Source organism: Dysidea avara, chromosome 10, assembly GCF_963678975.1.
Source record: "Dysidea avara chromosome 10, odDysAvar1.4, whole genome shotgun sequence".
NCBI classification, from domain to species: domain Eukaryota; kingdom Metazoa; phylum Porifera; class Demospongiae; order Dictyoceratida; family Dysideidae; genus Dysidea; species Dysidea avara.
Window position 1 is genome coordinate 7,845,677 of NC_089281.1, and position 17,574 is coordinate 7,863,250.

General features: G+C 38.9%; 2 protein-coding genes and 1 pseudogene across 3 annotated transcripts; 2 read left to right on the forward strand and 1 right to left on the reverse strand.

The window, feature by feature from the left end:
* The first annotated feature begins 448 nt into the window (after positions 1 to 448).
* Positions 449 to 17,574, forward strand: LOC136268874 (uncharacterized; annotated as a pseudogene).
* On the forward strand, positions 7,187 to 9,760 carry LOC136268338 (1,4-alpha-glucan-branching enzyme-like). The gene has a single exon (XM_066063640.1). The coding sequence runs from the start codon at positions 7,519 to 7,521 to the stop codon at positions 9,562 to 9,564; it is 2,046 nt and encodes a 681-aa protein (XP_065919712.1). The 5' UTR covers positions 7,187 to 7,518; the 3' UTR covers positions 9,565 to 9,760.
* On the reverse strand, positions 9,547 to 11,026 carry LOC136268367 (schlafen-like protein 1). Of its 2 annotated transcripts, none has more exons than XR_010706985.1 (8): positions 10,933 to 11,026; positions 10,803 to 10,876; positions 10,296 to 10,401; positions 10,172 to 10,244; positions 10,019 to 10,127; positions 9,877 to 9,971; positions 9,729 to 9,821; positions 9,547 to 9,671 (listed from the first exon to the last, which is right to left on the reverse strand). XR_010706985.1 is itself a non-coding variant. In XM_066063692.1 (8 exons), exons 1-8 carry the CDS (start codon positions 10,966 to 10,968, stop codon positions 9,639 to 9,641), a joined length of 624 nt encoding a protein of 207 aa, XP_065919764.1. In that variant the 5' UTR covers positions 10,969 to 11,026; the 3' UTR covers positions 9,547 to 9,638. The 2 variants fall into 2 exon arrangements, 1 of the variants encoding a protein (XP_065919764.1); XM_066063692.1 differs by having other exon boundaries at positions 9,872 to 9,971.

Genomic DNA, 17,574 nt, shown 5'->3' on the forward strand with positions numbered 1-17,574 from the left:
TACTTCAGAATTTTTGGTTTTTGCATATGTTGAAATACCTCATTTTTGTGATTTCCCAGAAGGGGCAACTGTAGTCCTCTCACATAGATATGTATGGGAAAACCACAAATTTCAAAATGCCATATCTTATGACATATATATGCTATCCTTTCAAAATTTGGAGAAGTTAATTTAAACATTATCACCTAAAAATAATGGGAATTTTAGGTTGCTAGGGGCAACGATTATTTCTATATGCTATAAAGCCCTATTATGGAATTTGTCTATTATGCCCCTGGAGGGTTAAAAATAATAAATAAGCAACAAAAAACATAGTGTGTGTGTGTGTGTACAATAAGTGTGATGCCATTTCAATACCAACTTGGTGAATACAGTCAAGCCTGCCTGGACTATAGCTTACCTACTCTATATTACTCACTGCGGCGCTTGCAGCTGCTTGTAAAACTGTTCGATTGTGGTATTCATTTTTAATTAATGCACTCCATTTGTTTATGAACAATTATCTTTCGCAACGTATACACTAGCGATATAATGGTAAAGGAGGGAATAAAGATATTTTCTAGAATTAAGCCTACAAAAAAGGAGTGCGGGGTGAGCATTCCCTAAGTAACAATACCTTGTTATCGAATATTGTGAACTTTTCGCAGGCTTTTGAGCTAGGCGAGAATAGCGAGGGAATCGAAACACTGTCATTTCATGTCCCGCGATCCGAATCAAGTGGGTACGTCAACAATAAGCAGGAGGTTTACACATTTCAGTGAGTTGTGAACAATGTGAGCATGCACACATCAGCACTTTCATGCATGCAGGTTTACTCATGTGTTTGATCAAAGTGCTACTCAAGAGGAAGTCTTTGATCTCGTAGCTAAGGGTGTAATTGACAAGTAAGCCAGCTATACTTTTGGCCATACAAATTAAAATCTATTTCATGTCAATTCCAGCTGCCTGGAAGGCTACAATGGAACAATATTTGCTTATGGACAGGTCGATTTTGTAGCTGTTTTTGCAATGGAATATTTGACACATGTTTTGTTTTACAGACAGGGTCAGGTAAAACATTTACAATCACCGGAGGAACAGAGAAATACTCAGAAAGAGGGATTATTCCAAGATCACTGTCTTATTTGTTCGGACAATACCAGAAGGTACGTAGATGGAAAATACCCTTAGACAGTGGCGTAGCCAGGTCTCCACTGGTGGGTGGGCACACTCACCCACACATGCAACTAACTAGCACAAAATGCAAGTCCATGGACTCTACATACATTTGGTTTAAAAACTGTTTCAAAAGTGCATAAATGTATCTAGCTAGCTAATAATATGCTATGCTGCTGTTCCTGCAGTTCCTGCAGCTTATTTCGCTAGTCTAATGCTACTGCAAGAATGATATAGAAGCTAGAAATTGAAACTAACTTATTACACCTCTTTGTCTTGGTCTCCTTTAATAACTCATCTGTACTTGTACACAACTCTTTGTACTCCAGCCTGACTCTTGAGATAATTGTATGGCTTAATTTAGCCACCAATTGCAATTTTTCACCTCCAACCGACTTAACACCATTTTTTGTCTATCAATTTAGGTCACTTCACCCCGCCAACAAAAGAATATCTGTGCTGTTGCTCGCTATTCAATATTCCAGATGTAAAAAATAGACTGAATTCCTCATTCCTCGTGTTTCTTTCTTCCCCACCTAAAATTAGGATCATGTGATGCGGTGCATTAAATAGAAAGCACTGAAACTACTTGATGTAATTATCTATAAACTGCCGAAAAATCCAAGGTATGCACTACTTGTCTCTTAATTGTTCGTAATAACAAAAACAAGCGGGCACCGCTCTCCTAGGGAAATTTGGGTGGGCACGTGTCCACCCAGGCCCACCCTTGGCTGCCCTTAGAACTATCATTATTGTATCATATGTTATTTGTAAATACAGCAATCAGTAAATTTATTTTTTCTGTATTTCAATTACTAGCGTGCTGGTCATGTATTTACGACACATGTTTCATACCTTGAAATATACAACGAGAGAGGATATGATTTGCTGGATCCCAGACATGAAGCATCGAAGCTGGAGGACCTTCCGTAAGCCATTATGAGAAATAACAGTGCTGGTCACTGTAAAGCTCTAATAACAATAACATGCAGTGGTACCCTGGATGCTTTTGGAATCATGCTAAGGTGTCCATTTTTTAGACACCTGAGTCTCCTGATTTCAGGAGATTTGTGTACATGTATGTTACCTAAAACAAATGGGACCATTGAAGAGTATCTTGGTGTCCACATTTCAGAATTGCATTTCTGGTTGGGCTCCAGTAGCTACACATGTATCGTACAAAAATCAGCAAGGAATTAAATTTGGCAAGGTTGCCAAATTTAAACCTCACTGTTATTATTTTTCTATCACAGCCATATAAGTGTACAGTTCACCAAAATATGTATTAGTCTCTCCTAATTTTGTTCTTGAGACTTATTATGTATGGCGTCCACCATATATAGAAAGGTCAGCCTAATGGAGGATTCCAGTGGGTGTATTCATATGAAGAACTTGTCCATGCAACAAGCAACTAACGAAGAAGAAGGTAAAATTAGTCAGCTTTACTACTTAACATATTTTTGCTACTATTTACTAGCTCTTAACTGGTTGTTTTTGGGAGACACAAACAGGATGATAGCAGAGGTGATGAGTCATTGTGGGGTAATTACTTTCCCTTGACTAGTCCTTTATTAGACACCTATGAACATGGCGTCCACCAGATCTCACTGTATATTCACTGTTCATTTCAGCTCTCGGGAGCCTGGTTCAGATGTTATAAGGAGATCCAAACTACATTTAGTAGATCTAGCAGGGTGTGTTTGTGTGTGTGTGTACTTAGATGTTTAGTGTAGCTATGTAGTGTTCAGCATGTGGTGTTAACGTACATGTGTTTATGTATGTTAATAAAGTGTGTATATGATCTGTCTTCTGTAGATCTGAGAGAATAGGGAAAACTGGTGTGACTGGGACATTATTGACTGAAGCTAAATGTATTAATGTTTCCCTCCATTTTCTAGAACAAGTACGTACAAACAGAAGGAGGTATCCTAGATGCATATGAAGGGCATTTTTGAGCATACATAGTCTCATGTAACCAGATCACTTTTTTTCTTTGCTATTGGGTCAACAATGATAAAAAGATGGTCTGGTCACATATGAGACTAGTTTGACATTTGCTTTAAGGATATTTTGTTTAACAGGTTATTGTGGCACTATCTGAGCATTCTCGTACTCATATTCCGTACAGAAACTCCATGATGACTTCAGTATTGCGTGACAGGTACAAGACATCTTTTCTACAGTGAAACCTCTACCCTCCATATTAACAACTGAATAGAAATTCATACAAAGGACAAGGGTTATGGTCTTACCAGCTCTGGCTTCATATGTTTATTTTTCCACTAAATGCAAAAAAGCTCTGCAAAAATAAATCAAAAATTCTTGGCCCAAAAATTTCCATTATAGTGGGCTTCACTGTACAGTATATTGTGTGCATAGGTGTACCCTCATGTTCTCTGTAGCCTTGGAGGAAACTGTATGACCAGTATGATAGCAACTTGTGCTGTTGAGAAGCGGAACATTGATGAGTCCGTATCAACATGTCGGTTCTCTCAACGAGTTGCCTTGGTGAAAAACGAGGCCATTGTTAATGAAGAGCTTGATCCCAAACTGGTAATGACATTGCTGTAACATGTCCTCCAATAAATGACAGAGTTATACTATACAGTTATTTCAATGTGTCAGGTTCAAATTTTGTAAATTGAAATAGTCCAACAGCAATTTTATGAGTAATTTTCCATATACTATACCTGAATGTTTTCTCTAAACTAGTCCCACACACCTAAAACTTAGAATATTTATAAGCCCAGCATAGAATATTTATAAGCCCAGCATTAAATCAACCATATTGTAGCTTCACAACGATTAATAATAAACCATGACCTGTTACTATATATAGTACAAACTGGTGGTCAATTTTTGAAGTCTGTTTAGTTATAGTTAACATGTGCACAGATGGTGGCGAGGTTAAAACTGCAAGTGCAGGAATTGAAGGAGGAATTATCTATGGCCACTGGAGAGGAAAGAACTGATGAACTAACAGAAGAAGAAAAGCAGAAGTGAGTCTGTCTGACTTGCAATGCCAATTTTACAATTTTCTTGGCTAAAAATTGTGATTTTTTTTTTCAAATAATGATGGCAACTTTTTGTACACTGTCAATTTTGCGGGTAGAACTCCATTTAACTAATATTGAAGTGTTTGTTATAGTCGGTTGTGTTTGTTTTAGGTGTGATGTATTAGTGGGTGCTTATGTGGCAGACACCGACCCAGAGGCAAGGCTTCTAGTCGGTGCAGATATGAGAAAAATACAACTATGCTTTCAACTGTTGAAGGTACATTGTTGTCGTGTGTTACATCCTTGTAGGAGCCCATGCATCACAAGGTTTATGGGCTCCTTAACACAGAGAAATTTCCTGAGAATTTTTTCCCCTTTCATCTGAAGAACCTGTTGCAATCAGTTTTTATCTTGGTACTATTGAGACCTTAATTCAGAGAGATCAAATTCATTGTTATTACTAGAAGACATGCATTGTTTAAATGTTCCCATTTCTTTCATGCAGCGTCTTGTACAACAACAGCCATCAACCGATGGTCCATCTGAAGAAAGGTATTGTTATGTAAAGTTTGTATGCATGATATAAAAGACGTTGAAGTGGAAGAGAGTGCATCAGAGCCAGTGTTTAAAAAACAACAACAAAAAACAACGATATAATGTTTGTCCCAATAGGGTTACTAACAGTGGTGGTTCATCTGAAAGTGTAATTTCTGATGGTACACATCCTGAAGGTGTTGGCATAGAGAAACCATCATACACAGACAACAAGGAGTTACAACGACTACAGGAGTTACTGAAACAAAGAGATGACGAAATAAGTAACTCAACACTTTTTATTCTTTGTCTCAAGGGTGCTTTATATTTAGATATCTTGGTGAAGATGCTGAAGCAAGAGAAAAGCAGGGCTGCCGCAGCTGAGGCTAGTCTCCAAGGAGGTACTGCTGTTAGTGTTTCTTCAGACTCCCACCTTCAAGTCACAAGTGTTAAGCAACAAAAACCAACTACTGGTGAATTGGACACCTTACATCATCATCGTCAATCACATGATGCCAGTTCTACAAGTGGCCAATTGACAGAAAGAGAGCAACCAATCCATAGACTATCACAAAAAGGTTTAATTGAATATTTGATAGTCTGTGCATCAAGTTTTGTGTTGTAGAGATCACAAGTATAGTAAATGTGTGCCCCTGCTGGTATTACTTTGTGTTAATATGTAATTGGACTAACACAACAAAATTTGTAACACGCGTACGTCATGTTCAAGTAAATCCCATTTTCTCTTTCAGAGTTGTCTCAAGCTAAGCAGGAGGCATTTGACACTTTTAAACGTGATTACAAGAACAAAATAACAATGGAAAGTCACAAGAATAACCTCAGGGCACGGTATGCAGATTTAGAAATGTGCATTTTTACTCTACGTCATACCAGGTATGCTGATGCAAAGGAATTAGGCGAACGAGTAAACCATTCACGGACAAGAATTAGTGAGACCTAACCTTTATGTTTTACTGTATGAATTCTATGTTTGTGTAGATGATCTGAAAGCACAAATAGAGCGCCATCGATTAAAAAGTGGCTTACAAAGTATGCCAGAAATTAGAGTACGATTAATTTTTTACTTTCTACAATTTCACTCTAGATGCTTCAGAATCCCCTTCACTACCCGATGACAAAGAAGACCAACTGAAAAGAGATATAGAAAATGAGAAAGCAAAGTATTATTATGATAACCATGCAGCATTGAAAGTTATGACTCATGTTTTCTCCCGTAGCTTTAAAGAGTTGTATGGTCAGCTTAAGGACATGAAGACTGAGATAGAACATGTGCAGCACTTATTGGAGAAAGCCAAAGTTCAAATGCAGAAGGACTTTGAAACATGGTGGAAGCAGCAAGCTGACAAGGTGAAGAAACACAGACATCATTTGTGTAGTATAACTATGAGGTAATAGGGGGGAGAGTCAGGGGGATGGGAGCACTCCCTCCTTTTAATATAACCCAATTTGCATTAGAGCCGTTCACAATACTTGGATTAATACATTGGTTGATCCAGAAGGAGCACATAACCCATGTTGAAAGTACCATACAAGATCGAGATTCTCTAATAGAACAGTCATCGCATGCAATGCAGTGAATATAAAATAATATTCTAGGAGGCTATAGCTAAGTATGCTCATGGCACTGCTTCACTTCAAATTTAAGTCTTACATACTGAGTAGTGGGTGTCTTTTGTGTATACCTTAACTGTATGGCATTGTATGACCCTTGGACATGGTGCATTACATCTTTCCGAACCCTGACCCTGAGAGTGCATGGCCATGTGTACAGCAGATTCTCTTATGAAGGGTTCTCCTAATTAGGGATTCTGTAGGTAATCTTAAAGTTTGCCATATACAGCCCTAAGTATTGGCCCTGAAAGGGGAAAGCCTACAAAAGACCAAAAGGTTTTCTGTTATTGGTAAATTATTTTGACCTTCGCTGTACATTAGGTGAGCAGTAAATCAGCTTGGGGTACACCAACACCTCCCAATTCTGGAGGGAGACCTCCTACATCTTCAAAGCATCACAAGAACATTGTAGCAAAGTTTCCAGAGCAACAGCAGCAGACTAGTAGTGATAGAACTGTGTCGTCATCTTCATCAACCAGGAGCATGGTTGCTAGTTTCCCAGGTCAGCATAGACACTTGCCTGATCCAGCAAGGTCATCAAAAGTGAAGACTGATGATGTACCATCAACTGCTTCCATTAGCTCATTTCCATCAATAACAACTTCTAGTAATTCTTCAGTAAAACTCAACAGTGTACATAACCAGTCAAGACCAGCATCTTTGGAATCGAAGTCTTCTGCTTTGAAAATGGCCAAGTCAAAGTGAGCCCAATTATGCATGTGTTTGTAATGTTGTAAGATCTGCCACTTTTTCTTCCAGTGATAATGGCAGTTCTTCAGTTTCAGCCATTCCACTCACTGGCGATAGCCGGGCTGATGCTGATATTATTGCCTTTTACAAAGCACGACAGAAATTGATCAAGCGAAAATCATGATGATATATCCAAGCATAGACATAGCATCACAATCAGCAGGCAATGACAGAAAAGCATTTTACATGACAGCGATGGCAACAATGACAGTGTAAAATTCTCATTCAACAATAATCACTTAATTAATGTTTATCACGTTTTGTAACCTCAGCTCAGCTTTTATTTGACCACCGACCTCTGTATGACACGTGATTTTGCATGGGTGTACTCACGTGTCTCCTTTAGAGCTTGTGCCCCTTGTATCTCGAGCACTGCACGTGTGGTAACCTTGTTATTTAAATTAGACCGCTGTCTGTAGTAGCTAGTCAAAGTGTGCGAGAAGACGGAGCCATGGGTGGAAATCTCACTAGCACGCCAGCGCTGGAGGATCTTTACGCTACAGACCCGTACTTGAAGCAGTATGAGTCCGACATTCGAATGCGGTATGAAAGATTCTACGACCTTTATCGACGCATCTGTGAAAATGAATCCGGACTGGAGAAATTCTCAAAGAGCTATGAAGCGTATGGATTAACACAGAAGGACAATGGAGATATCGAATGCTTAGAGTGGGTCCCTGACGTGAGGTCAGTCGCTTTGGCTGGAGAATTCAACAGTTGGAACACAACCTCTCATGTGCTGGAGGGACAAGAATTTGGAAAGTGGTACCTACGGTTACCAAATGTCAATGGCAAGCCTGCCATACTTCATGCCACTGAAGTAAAACTGTTCATCACAATGCATAATGGGTCACAGTTTTGGAGGTTGTCTCCTTGGACTAAGAGAGCCATTCAGAGGAACAGCACTGAAGATTATCGTTCCTTACACTGGTATCCTCCAGATCCTTACAAGTGGAAGCATGGCCATCCTACTGTCCCTAATGGCTTGAGAATTTATGAGGCCCATGTTGGAATTTCTTCAGATGAACCCAAAGTTGCCACGTACACTCATTTTGCTGATAATGTGCTCCCAAGGATTCAGAAGCTTGGTTATAACTGTGTTCAAATTATGGCTTTAATGGAGCATCCATACTATGCAAGCTTTGGGTACCATGTCACAAATTTCTTTGCCATTTCCAGTCGATATGGAACCCCTGAAGAACTGAAGTATCTGATTGACAAGGCACACGAGATGAACATCCTGGTCTTCCTTGATATCATACACAGCCATGCTGCTGGGAATGTTAACGATGGTTTAAACCAGTTTAACGGGACTGACAGCTGTTTCTTCCACAGTGGTGGCAAGGGCAAACATGACCTGTGGGACTCTAGACTGTTCAATTACTGTGAGTGGGAGGTGCTTCGCTTTCTTGTATCAAATCTCAGTTGGTACAGAGATGAATACCGATTTGATGGATTCCGTTTTGATGGCATCACCTCAATGCTTTATCATCATCATGGAATTGCAACTGGATTTACTGGTGGTTATCATGAATATTTCAACACTAATGTCAACGTTGATGCACTGGTGTACTTGATGCTAGCCAATCATATGTTGCATTCTCAATATCCTGGTATTGTCACCATTGCTGAAGATGTCTCTGGTATGCCTTCTCTGTGTAGACCAGTTAGGGAAGGCGGAGTGGGTTTCGACTACCGGCTTGGAATGGCAATCCCTGATGTGTGGATCAAACTCCTGAAAGAACAGAAAGATGAAGATTGGAATATGGGAACGATTTGGTGGGCCCTTACCAACAGACGAGTACATGAGAAGACAATTGCCTATGCTGAGAGTCATGATCAAGCTTTGGTAGGAGACAAGACACTTGCTTTCTGGTTGATGGATGCTGAAATGTACACCAACATGACTAAACTGATGGAACCCACTCTGACTATCAGTAGAGGAATTGCCCTTCACAAGATCATACGCTTAGTGACATTTGGGCTTGGTGGAGAAGGGTATTTGAATTTCATTGGTAATGAGTTTGGGCATCCTGAATGGCTGGATTTCCCTAGAGATGGCAATAGAAACAGCTACCATTATGCTCGAAGACAATGGAGGCTTGTTGATGATCGTTTACTCCGCTACCAGTTTCTTAGTGAGTTTGACCGCAATATGATGCATTTAGATGAGCGCTTTAAGATCCTTAGCTCTCCAAGTGCTCATGTCAGTCGTAAACATGATGGTGACAAACTGATTGTTTTTGAACGTGCCGGTCTCCTCTGGATATTTAATTTTCATCCAGAGAAGAGCTTCACTGACTACCAAGTTGGGGTAGAAGCTGCTGGTGCTTACAAGATAGCACTGGATAGTGACAGTAAAGAATTTGACGGCTATGGTCATGTTGCTCACGACACAACTTATTTCACATTCAACTGTTTCTTTGACATGAGAGCAAATTCACTGAAAATTTATATTCCGTCTCGATGTGCACTCGTACTATATAAAGTCGACTGAAATTTTTGTACATGTACTGTAGGATTTTCAAATTTAATGTATACAATTACTGCACACTGTTGTACTTGCACAAATCAGCTTGAAGTCTTTGACTGCTGTTGTTGATTCTGTAAATAATAATTTTAGTAATGTACTGCAGTTGTGAATACATTATTTTGACTGACTTTATATTTAATTTCAAGTTTGTCTAAAACAATTTCTTTGATGTCGCGTGGCCATAGTGGCCCATGGATGCTACCATCTCTTTTTATGTACATCTGATATGGATGCAGTAGAACAGTTTGGATATGCACAGTAGAATGGTCACCTTACTGAAAGCATCTGAGTACACTTCGTCTTCCTTACCAGCCCGCACACTTAACCCAACCACATACATGCCATATATGTTACATGGTGTAAAGCTTAACCTGAAAAAAAAAACAGTTTATAAATTAATTGATGTAATTTTACTTACTCATAAAACTCCTTACTGACACAGGGGTCAAACTGTAAAAATATGTCTTCAATTTGTTTGGCAATGCGATCTATCTGATGTGTACTGAGAGTGATGCCTTCGATAACACCTGCGCCAAATATAAGAAGAATGCACAAGGGATGTCCAGCCTACCGTTATCAAGAACTCCAAAGTACATCACCCCTCCACCTGAATTAAGGAAGGCACTACCATACCTACAGATTTGCTGAAATAGAGTTTGAAGTGGTGGATTTTAATAGTGTATTGTGTGGTTTACCTCTTTCATGTTTCTTTGAGAGTATAAAGCACCTCCTTTTTTGAATTCCACATTCCGAGATTCAGTTAGTGGCATAACTGTACCAATTCGCACAGGTGGCCCAAGCCTAGAAAGGTACACGTTATATGTGTGTGATTATCACAAGCAACAGCACAATTTGAAGAATAAGCATGCAGTGCCACTATCAACGTTTCCTTGCAAAATTTTCTTAAACATCTGCTTATGATACTACAAAGTGCAAATACTTTCCTGCTAATTAGCATGCAGTGCAGCTTGTGTCTCATAATTTTTTTTGTGTCTACTTCATTCAGTGGACTAGAAACCTAGAGTGATGCACACGGTGAGAGCAAATGTTACTCTCAAAGAAAAAAATGTTTTATCCACCAATAAATAGGCCAAACACAACATATACATATTGTGTAAGACAGCTCAACAATGCAATACCCAATGTTGATTTTGTGTGTACTATAATTATGTTAAGGTGTCATCAACTTGGGTGTCACTCACCCAGTGCTCCCCCAGTAGTTCGGATCTGAAGGAGTATATGGTGCTTCGGGAGTGATAAAATACTCCATACCTCCCTACCAGTAATAACCGGCACTTGGTCATAATAACAGAATAAGATACAATCACTTACTGTAGAAGGAGTAGCTAGTTGTGCTGACGATGACATAAGTTGTTTTCAAAAACTACCGCGTTTACAAATATCACGTGATGCCAGTGTGATTTAAATAGAAAAGGGAATTTTCGGATTGCTTATAGCCAGCCAATTAGCTATGAAAAGAGCCGGTGTAGAGACAGAAGGGCTTGACAAAGATACCAAAGAACCGTGTACGGTCACCAACGTCGATTTGAGCAAAGGTAAGGGTCCTGACAGCTGTAAATCCCGAGTTGCACCTTGTAAACAGCTGAAATGAGAAGTTGTCGAATTATTTGTAGCGTTTAAAGACCATAAAGTCACCAGTGAAGATTTCGAACTACTCAAAGTTCTAGGAACTGGAGGTAGGGGTAGATAACCTTGAATGAGATTATCCGCTGTGTGTTAGCATATGGCAAAGTTTTCCTTGTGAAGAAAGCAACAGGAAGCGACCAGGGCGTATTGTATGCCATGAAGGTATTGAAGAAGGCTGAGATTGTTTGCAAGAAGAAGGTGGCTGAGCACACTATGACCGAAAGAAGTGTGCTAGAAACCATTAGAGACTCACCATTTCTTGTTACCCTACATTATGCCTTCCAGTCTAACAGCAAACTGCACCTGGTGTTAGGTAAGTACAACAAGTAATGAAAATGGTATTGAAGCTTTGTTACACAGGCCTCAAGTTCATAAACATATTAACTAATCCATATTTGCATAATATGTATGTATCATATAGATCAAATCAATGGACCCAATCTGTATGTACATAACTATGCCTAACTGCAACACAAGTTGCAAAAGTTCCGGTATTAATTGTCTCATTTTTTGTCTTGTAGATTATGTGTGTGGTGGTGAGCTCTTCACACATCTTCACCAACGTGGAAGGTTTACTGAGCATGAAGGGATGTTTTACATTGGGGAGATAACTCTAGCTCTGGAATGCCTGCACACAGTAAGTAATAACCCTGAGGGTAAGTCCCATTTCTAAAGGGACTTGTACGATACTCAAACAGATACCATTTTTCTGCTTTTCCTCTTTCCTAATCCATCAATATCATTTATTATGGTTGAAAGGTATCTGTTTTGCTGACTGCTTTCATTTACCTTAACTTCAAGCTAGGTTTCTGTGCCCAATTCGCTCATGGCTTCACCGAGCATGACTCAATACAATAGGACATGCATACATTCCAATCATTACTGTGGTACAATAAGTGTGTAATTGCTTGACAAATTTTATGCCTATCTATTGTGATGTACTTAGGCTGGAATAATATATCGTGATCTCAAACTTGAGAACATACTGATTGATAAAGGTGGACACGTTGTTCTAACTGACTTTGGGCTCAGCAAGGAATTGATGTTGGACGAGGTAATGAGCAGGTATATATATATATATGAGCTCATGTAGTGTTGTTGTAGGATAGCAAAACATACAGTTATTGTGGAACTGTTGAGTATATGGCACCTGAAGTGGTTCATCACCAAGGAGTGTTGGGACATGATATGGTATAATATATTGTATATGTAGTTGTGTATGTGTGTAGTGTTGTGTGTGTTTGAATGGTGTGTGTGGACATCCACGCACTTGTGTGTGTGGACATGCTTGCACTTGTGTGCATGCTATGCACCATGTGCGCATGCGCATGTAGTCCAAACACGTGTTCACGATCATTCTTGTATGTTTGAACAAAATACAGTTCTTACTACTACACAAGTATGCATATGTTGTTTTCCCTTCAGACTGCAGACTGGTGGAGTTTAGGTGTTCTACTATGTGAACTGTTAACTGGATGTACTCCATTCACTGGTGACAGTAGGAAGGCTCTTAAAAAGTTTGTACATCTCTAAAACACTTTGATGGTGACGGTTCTCCACAGGCACATTGTCAAGTCTTCTCCCAACGTTCCCTCATACTTAAGCCCAAACTGTAGGCATCTAATCAAGTCATTACTCATCAAGGGCCCTGAATCTCGGCTTGGCTCCAAACATGGAGCTTCAGAAGTTAAATCTCACCCTTGGTTTAAAGTATGCAAACTGCACAAGTATTGAAGAATTTTTATATTGTATGTGCATGCCTATTTCATAGAGTTTGGATTGGGAAAAATTAGCACAAAAGAAGTTACCTCCTCCATTTGTTCCAATTATTGCAAGTGAGATGGACACTAGTAACTTTTCTGAGGAGTTTACCAACCAAGAATTGTCAGAATCACCAGCTATGACTCCAAATGATGCACTCCAGTTATTCAGAGTAAGTGTGATTGGTGTGTATGTAGCAGAGGATGTAGGTGATGTATGTTTTGAGAGTATATGTCAACTGATGCTCCAAAAAACATTTCAGTTGCGTCCACAAGGAATACATGACTTTGCTAGCTAAAGGAAACACTGATATTCACTAAATGTTCTATTGCTTGCATTCCAAGCCAGACCAGTTGCAGAACTCATACCAACTGAAAAGCAAGCAATCAGCAAGTTAAAGAAAATGTCACAACAATAATGCTATGTTGTGTGTTCATATATGGCTGTTATTAAAACATGATTGACCTCCGTAGCCATCCATATTCTTGTTAATATAGGGCTACTCATTTGTTGCTCCGTCAGTTTTGTTTCAAAAGAACAGCATCTTCAATGAATTGCCATCAGCTTCCCCAGGAGCCAGCGAATTGGTGAGTCACATTTCTTATGCTGAAGTAATGCAGTGTGTTGTGTTTCTTAAGTGTTTTGTGTGTGCATGCATACAAAACATGTGTTTACTGTATATAGATGCATGTTGCATGCACATACACACACAGAGACATGTAAAACTACACACAATACACTGCACATACTGTACACTCAATACTGAAAAGTTGTTTCATAATAGGGAGCTTTGTTTTTACAATCCTATGAGCTCAGCAATACAGTGCTTGGAATAGGCAGCTTCTCTATATGCAAGTGAGCTCTCTTTTCTTTTTTTTTGTGTATCAACCATTTTCTGATGTCAGGACATGCGTAGAGAGGAAAAGTGGTAAAAAATTTGCTGTCAAGATCATCAGTAAAAAGTATGTGGATGCTATAATTAAGGCACATAGGCACATACATGTAAACAGACTGTGTGCATGCCTGCACATCCCACCTTCTTACCATCCATGTTTGTTATTTGTATTTCACATTAAAGAAAGACAGTGGAATTTCACTTAGCGGCTACCTTTTTACTGACCATGTCAAGTAGGTCCCAAATGTAGCCATGGTTTACTTCATGACCTCATTAATAAGACCACCTCATTATAGGGACCATGTCAAGTAAGTCACAAACACAGTTAAGGGTGTACTCATTAATAACACACCACTTTGTTAATTTCCAACAGTGTCTGTATTAGTGAACAGCATTCATAAATTTCAAAACACCCTAGAACGTTCAATAGAACGTTCATTGTGATAGCATTATAGTAGTTTTTGTGGTTCACTTTTATTTTATACCATTTATTGTGTTTACCATGTATACTCAGGTATTCTTCAGCTCAAGAGGTTGCAGCATTGAAGCGTGCTCAAGGTCATCCAAATGTTGTACTACTACATGAAGTATTGGACGATAGGGTAGGCATATATTGTATGTATACTATTGATGAAATCTTGATAGACAGATAGTATATATGTTACACATAACAATTATTTTGTATGTTAAACAGGCCAGTAAAGGGGGGCAATGGTGTATCTCAGACTTTCATTTAAAACATTTGCTAAAATTTGGGGGGGGGGGGGGGGGGGGGTCCTCTGCAGTTGCAACACATATATTACAAGACACACAGTGTAGCCCAAGAAGCTGGCTTGCCACACCAGTGTGTTATTAACAGGAAGAGCAATAACACTTTTCATGCATACATAACCATGTGCTGCTTTTGTGAAACAAGATGATTTTTGCTATGGGAATACCCTCCACATTAATTATGATTATGTAGTCAGTGTACCAATAATCACTCCAGGCATTCCTGAGATTTGAAGTCTTCAAAAATTGACTTAATTTCTTCACACAATGAATGGTCCTCTATTATTGGGCTCTGAGTGGATAACCAAAAAGTTCAGATAGACGAATTAGTACAGTTCAATTACTCTAATAGAATGCACCCCTTATACAAATATACTCTAATAGAACAGTCATTTCTACTGTTTGAATAACAGAATGTTCTGTTAGTCAATTGCTGAGGAACATTTTCATTTGTCTATTTTGCTATAAAACTCTATTTGAAACTTGGCACACTTAAGGAGGGTTTAAAGGTTGATTTTGGTACGAAGTTTGTTTTGAATATGATCAACAGTTGCAGAGTTATTGACAATTATTATCAATCTGTTGTCTACAATGTTAAACCACTTATGGACATCAGTACGTGGATAGGTTAACCATCGAACCTCAAATCTTTTGTGGTTTGGTACAAATCGAAACAACAGCTACAGAGCTATTTTTAAAAAGTGAAGCATAGATAGCTAGCACTTGATCAAGATTCATAAAAAATTAACTGATCATTACATGTGAACAGCTAATAGTGACAAATTGAACTTACTGTGTAGATAGTTTATCCATCATAACTTAAATCATTTGTGGGTTGGAGTAACAGCTACAGAATGCAAAAGTAATCCAGATGCTCTAATAGAGCAGTCGCCTTAGTAGAATGTTCATCCAGCAAATACTGATTGGTTAAAATTGAGATCATGAAATGTGTGATTAAGTCCCCTAGTAAGAATACGAATGTATGATGTATGTATTTAAAGTCTTTTCTGGTTTCATGTATTTTCTCCAGTATTACACGTACATCGTTATGGAGTTACTAGAAGGTGGAGAGCTGCTGCAGCGGATCAGGAGTCAGCAGTCATTCACAGAGGCAGAGGCTAGTACGATCATGAGGCAGCTTGTGTCTGTAGTCAGCTATCTTCACCAGCACAAAATTGTCCACCGAGATCTCAAACCTGAGGTGTGTATCATGATACCTCAACTTAGTGGCCACCTCTTTTAATGTAAAACCACTTCTTTGTGGTGTAAAGCTTTATTAAGTTCTAAGGTGTAGTAAGTGTTATGGTGGAACCCCAACACCTTGAAATGTTCTTAGTGTCTTGATTTCAGGGGTTACACTACCATTTTGAGGGGTTACACTGTAGTAAAGAAATTCTTATATTTCTTTTGAAGTACATGTACTAATTGGTTTTGTTTCCCTTAAGAATTTGTTGTTCACTTCAAATGATCCTACTGCAAGTTTAAAATTGATCGACTTTGGATTTGCTCGAGTGCTGGACAACTATGAGCTAACCACACCCTGTTACACACTGGACTATGCTGCCCCCGAGATCTTACGAGGACACAATTATGATGAATCATGTGATCTGTGGAGCATGGGTGTCATCATGTATGCAATGCTGAGTGGACATGCCCCCTTCCATACCAGTCAGAACAATCGATCAGTAGAAGAACTCACCAGGAGAATTACTGACGGCAAATTTAGTTTTGAACAGAAGGAGTGGGAAGGCGTGTCAGAAGCAGCCAAGGACTTAATCAAAGGTAGCTTTGTTGTACCTTTAATGATACAGGTGGCTTAGTGGCCATTTGTATAAAGAACCAGATAACCACTCTACACTGGTCCTGTTATTAAAAAAACGATACTTTGGGGCTTTTAGTGAATTTTAAATTTTACCCATATTCTTTAAATAATTTGGCACCAACACATTCTATCAGCTTTACAGTGTATGGATTTATGATAAATTGTCCAGGAGTGCATGGAATCCCATGCGCTCCTGTTATTAGGAAGGCTTCCTGGTCTCAATTGACAAATGTATAACAATACAAATGGTATGAACAAGCACCCTGATTATTAAACACATTTCAGAGTGTGCTTATAATTTAGTTGCATGCTTTTATTAATTCCTTGTTTCCTGTCACCTGTCTGCATACCATTTTGCCTACCACATTGGTAATTAAGATTTAATAATTAAAGATCAAGATACTCTCTAATAGAGCAGTCAGCCACACACACTAATGTTTACTGCAAGGCATTTTTTCCAGATTCGTACTCATCTAAAAAGTGTTGCTTTGTTACTTGGAAAGTGCTTCCTTGTCATCCGTGTTGTGCGTATGAAAAGCTTACAATTCACTTGTTTGAAGCTGGTAGACAGTGTATTGTCCCTTTGAAGACTCAATGATTTTTTTTAGTTATTAATAACCACCTGAATGCTCTCAAGGTGACGGGAAACAAGGAATTTTATTGTTGACCTTACATTTTGAATACTAAGACTTGAGTTTAATGTACTGTAGGTCTGCTTACAACAGAGCCAGGAAAGAGACTTACCATGGACCAAATTCAGCGACACTGTTGGTTCTCAGATGGAATGTGTGCACCACTAGCTACCCCTGTTTGCCTGGACCACCAGACACACATGGCTGTCAATGCTACCTTCCAGGCTTTCCACCAGGCAACAAGCCTTGGATTTAGTCTGAAGAAGGATTTCTCTAAGTCTCCTCTTTTGACCAAACGAAAAGAAAAATCATTAAAACCCACCACACTTCCATTATTGTTGAACAAGGCAGACTCTTAAATTGTTTATATTTATATATATACAGATGATAATTTTGTACAATTTTTTCGGAACCATGATACAATAAAAACATTTTATATACACCAA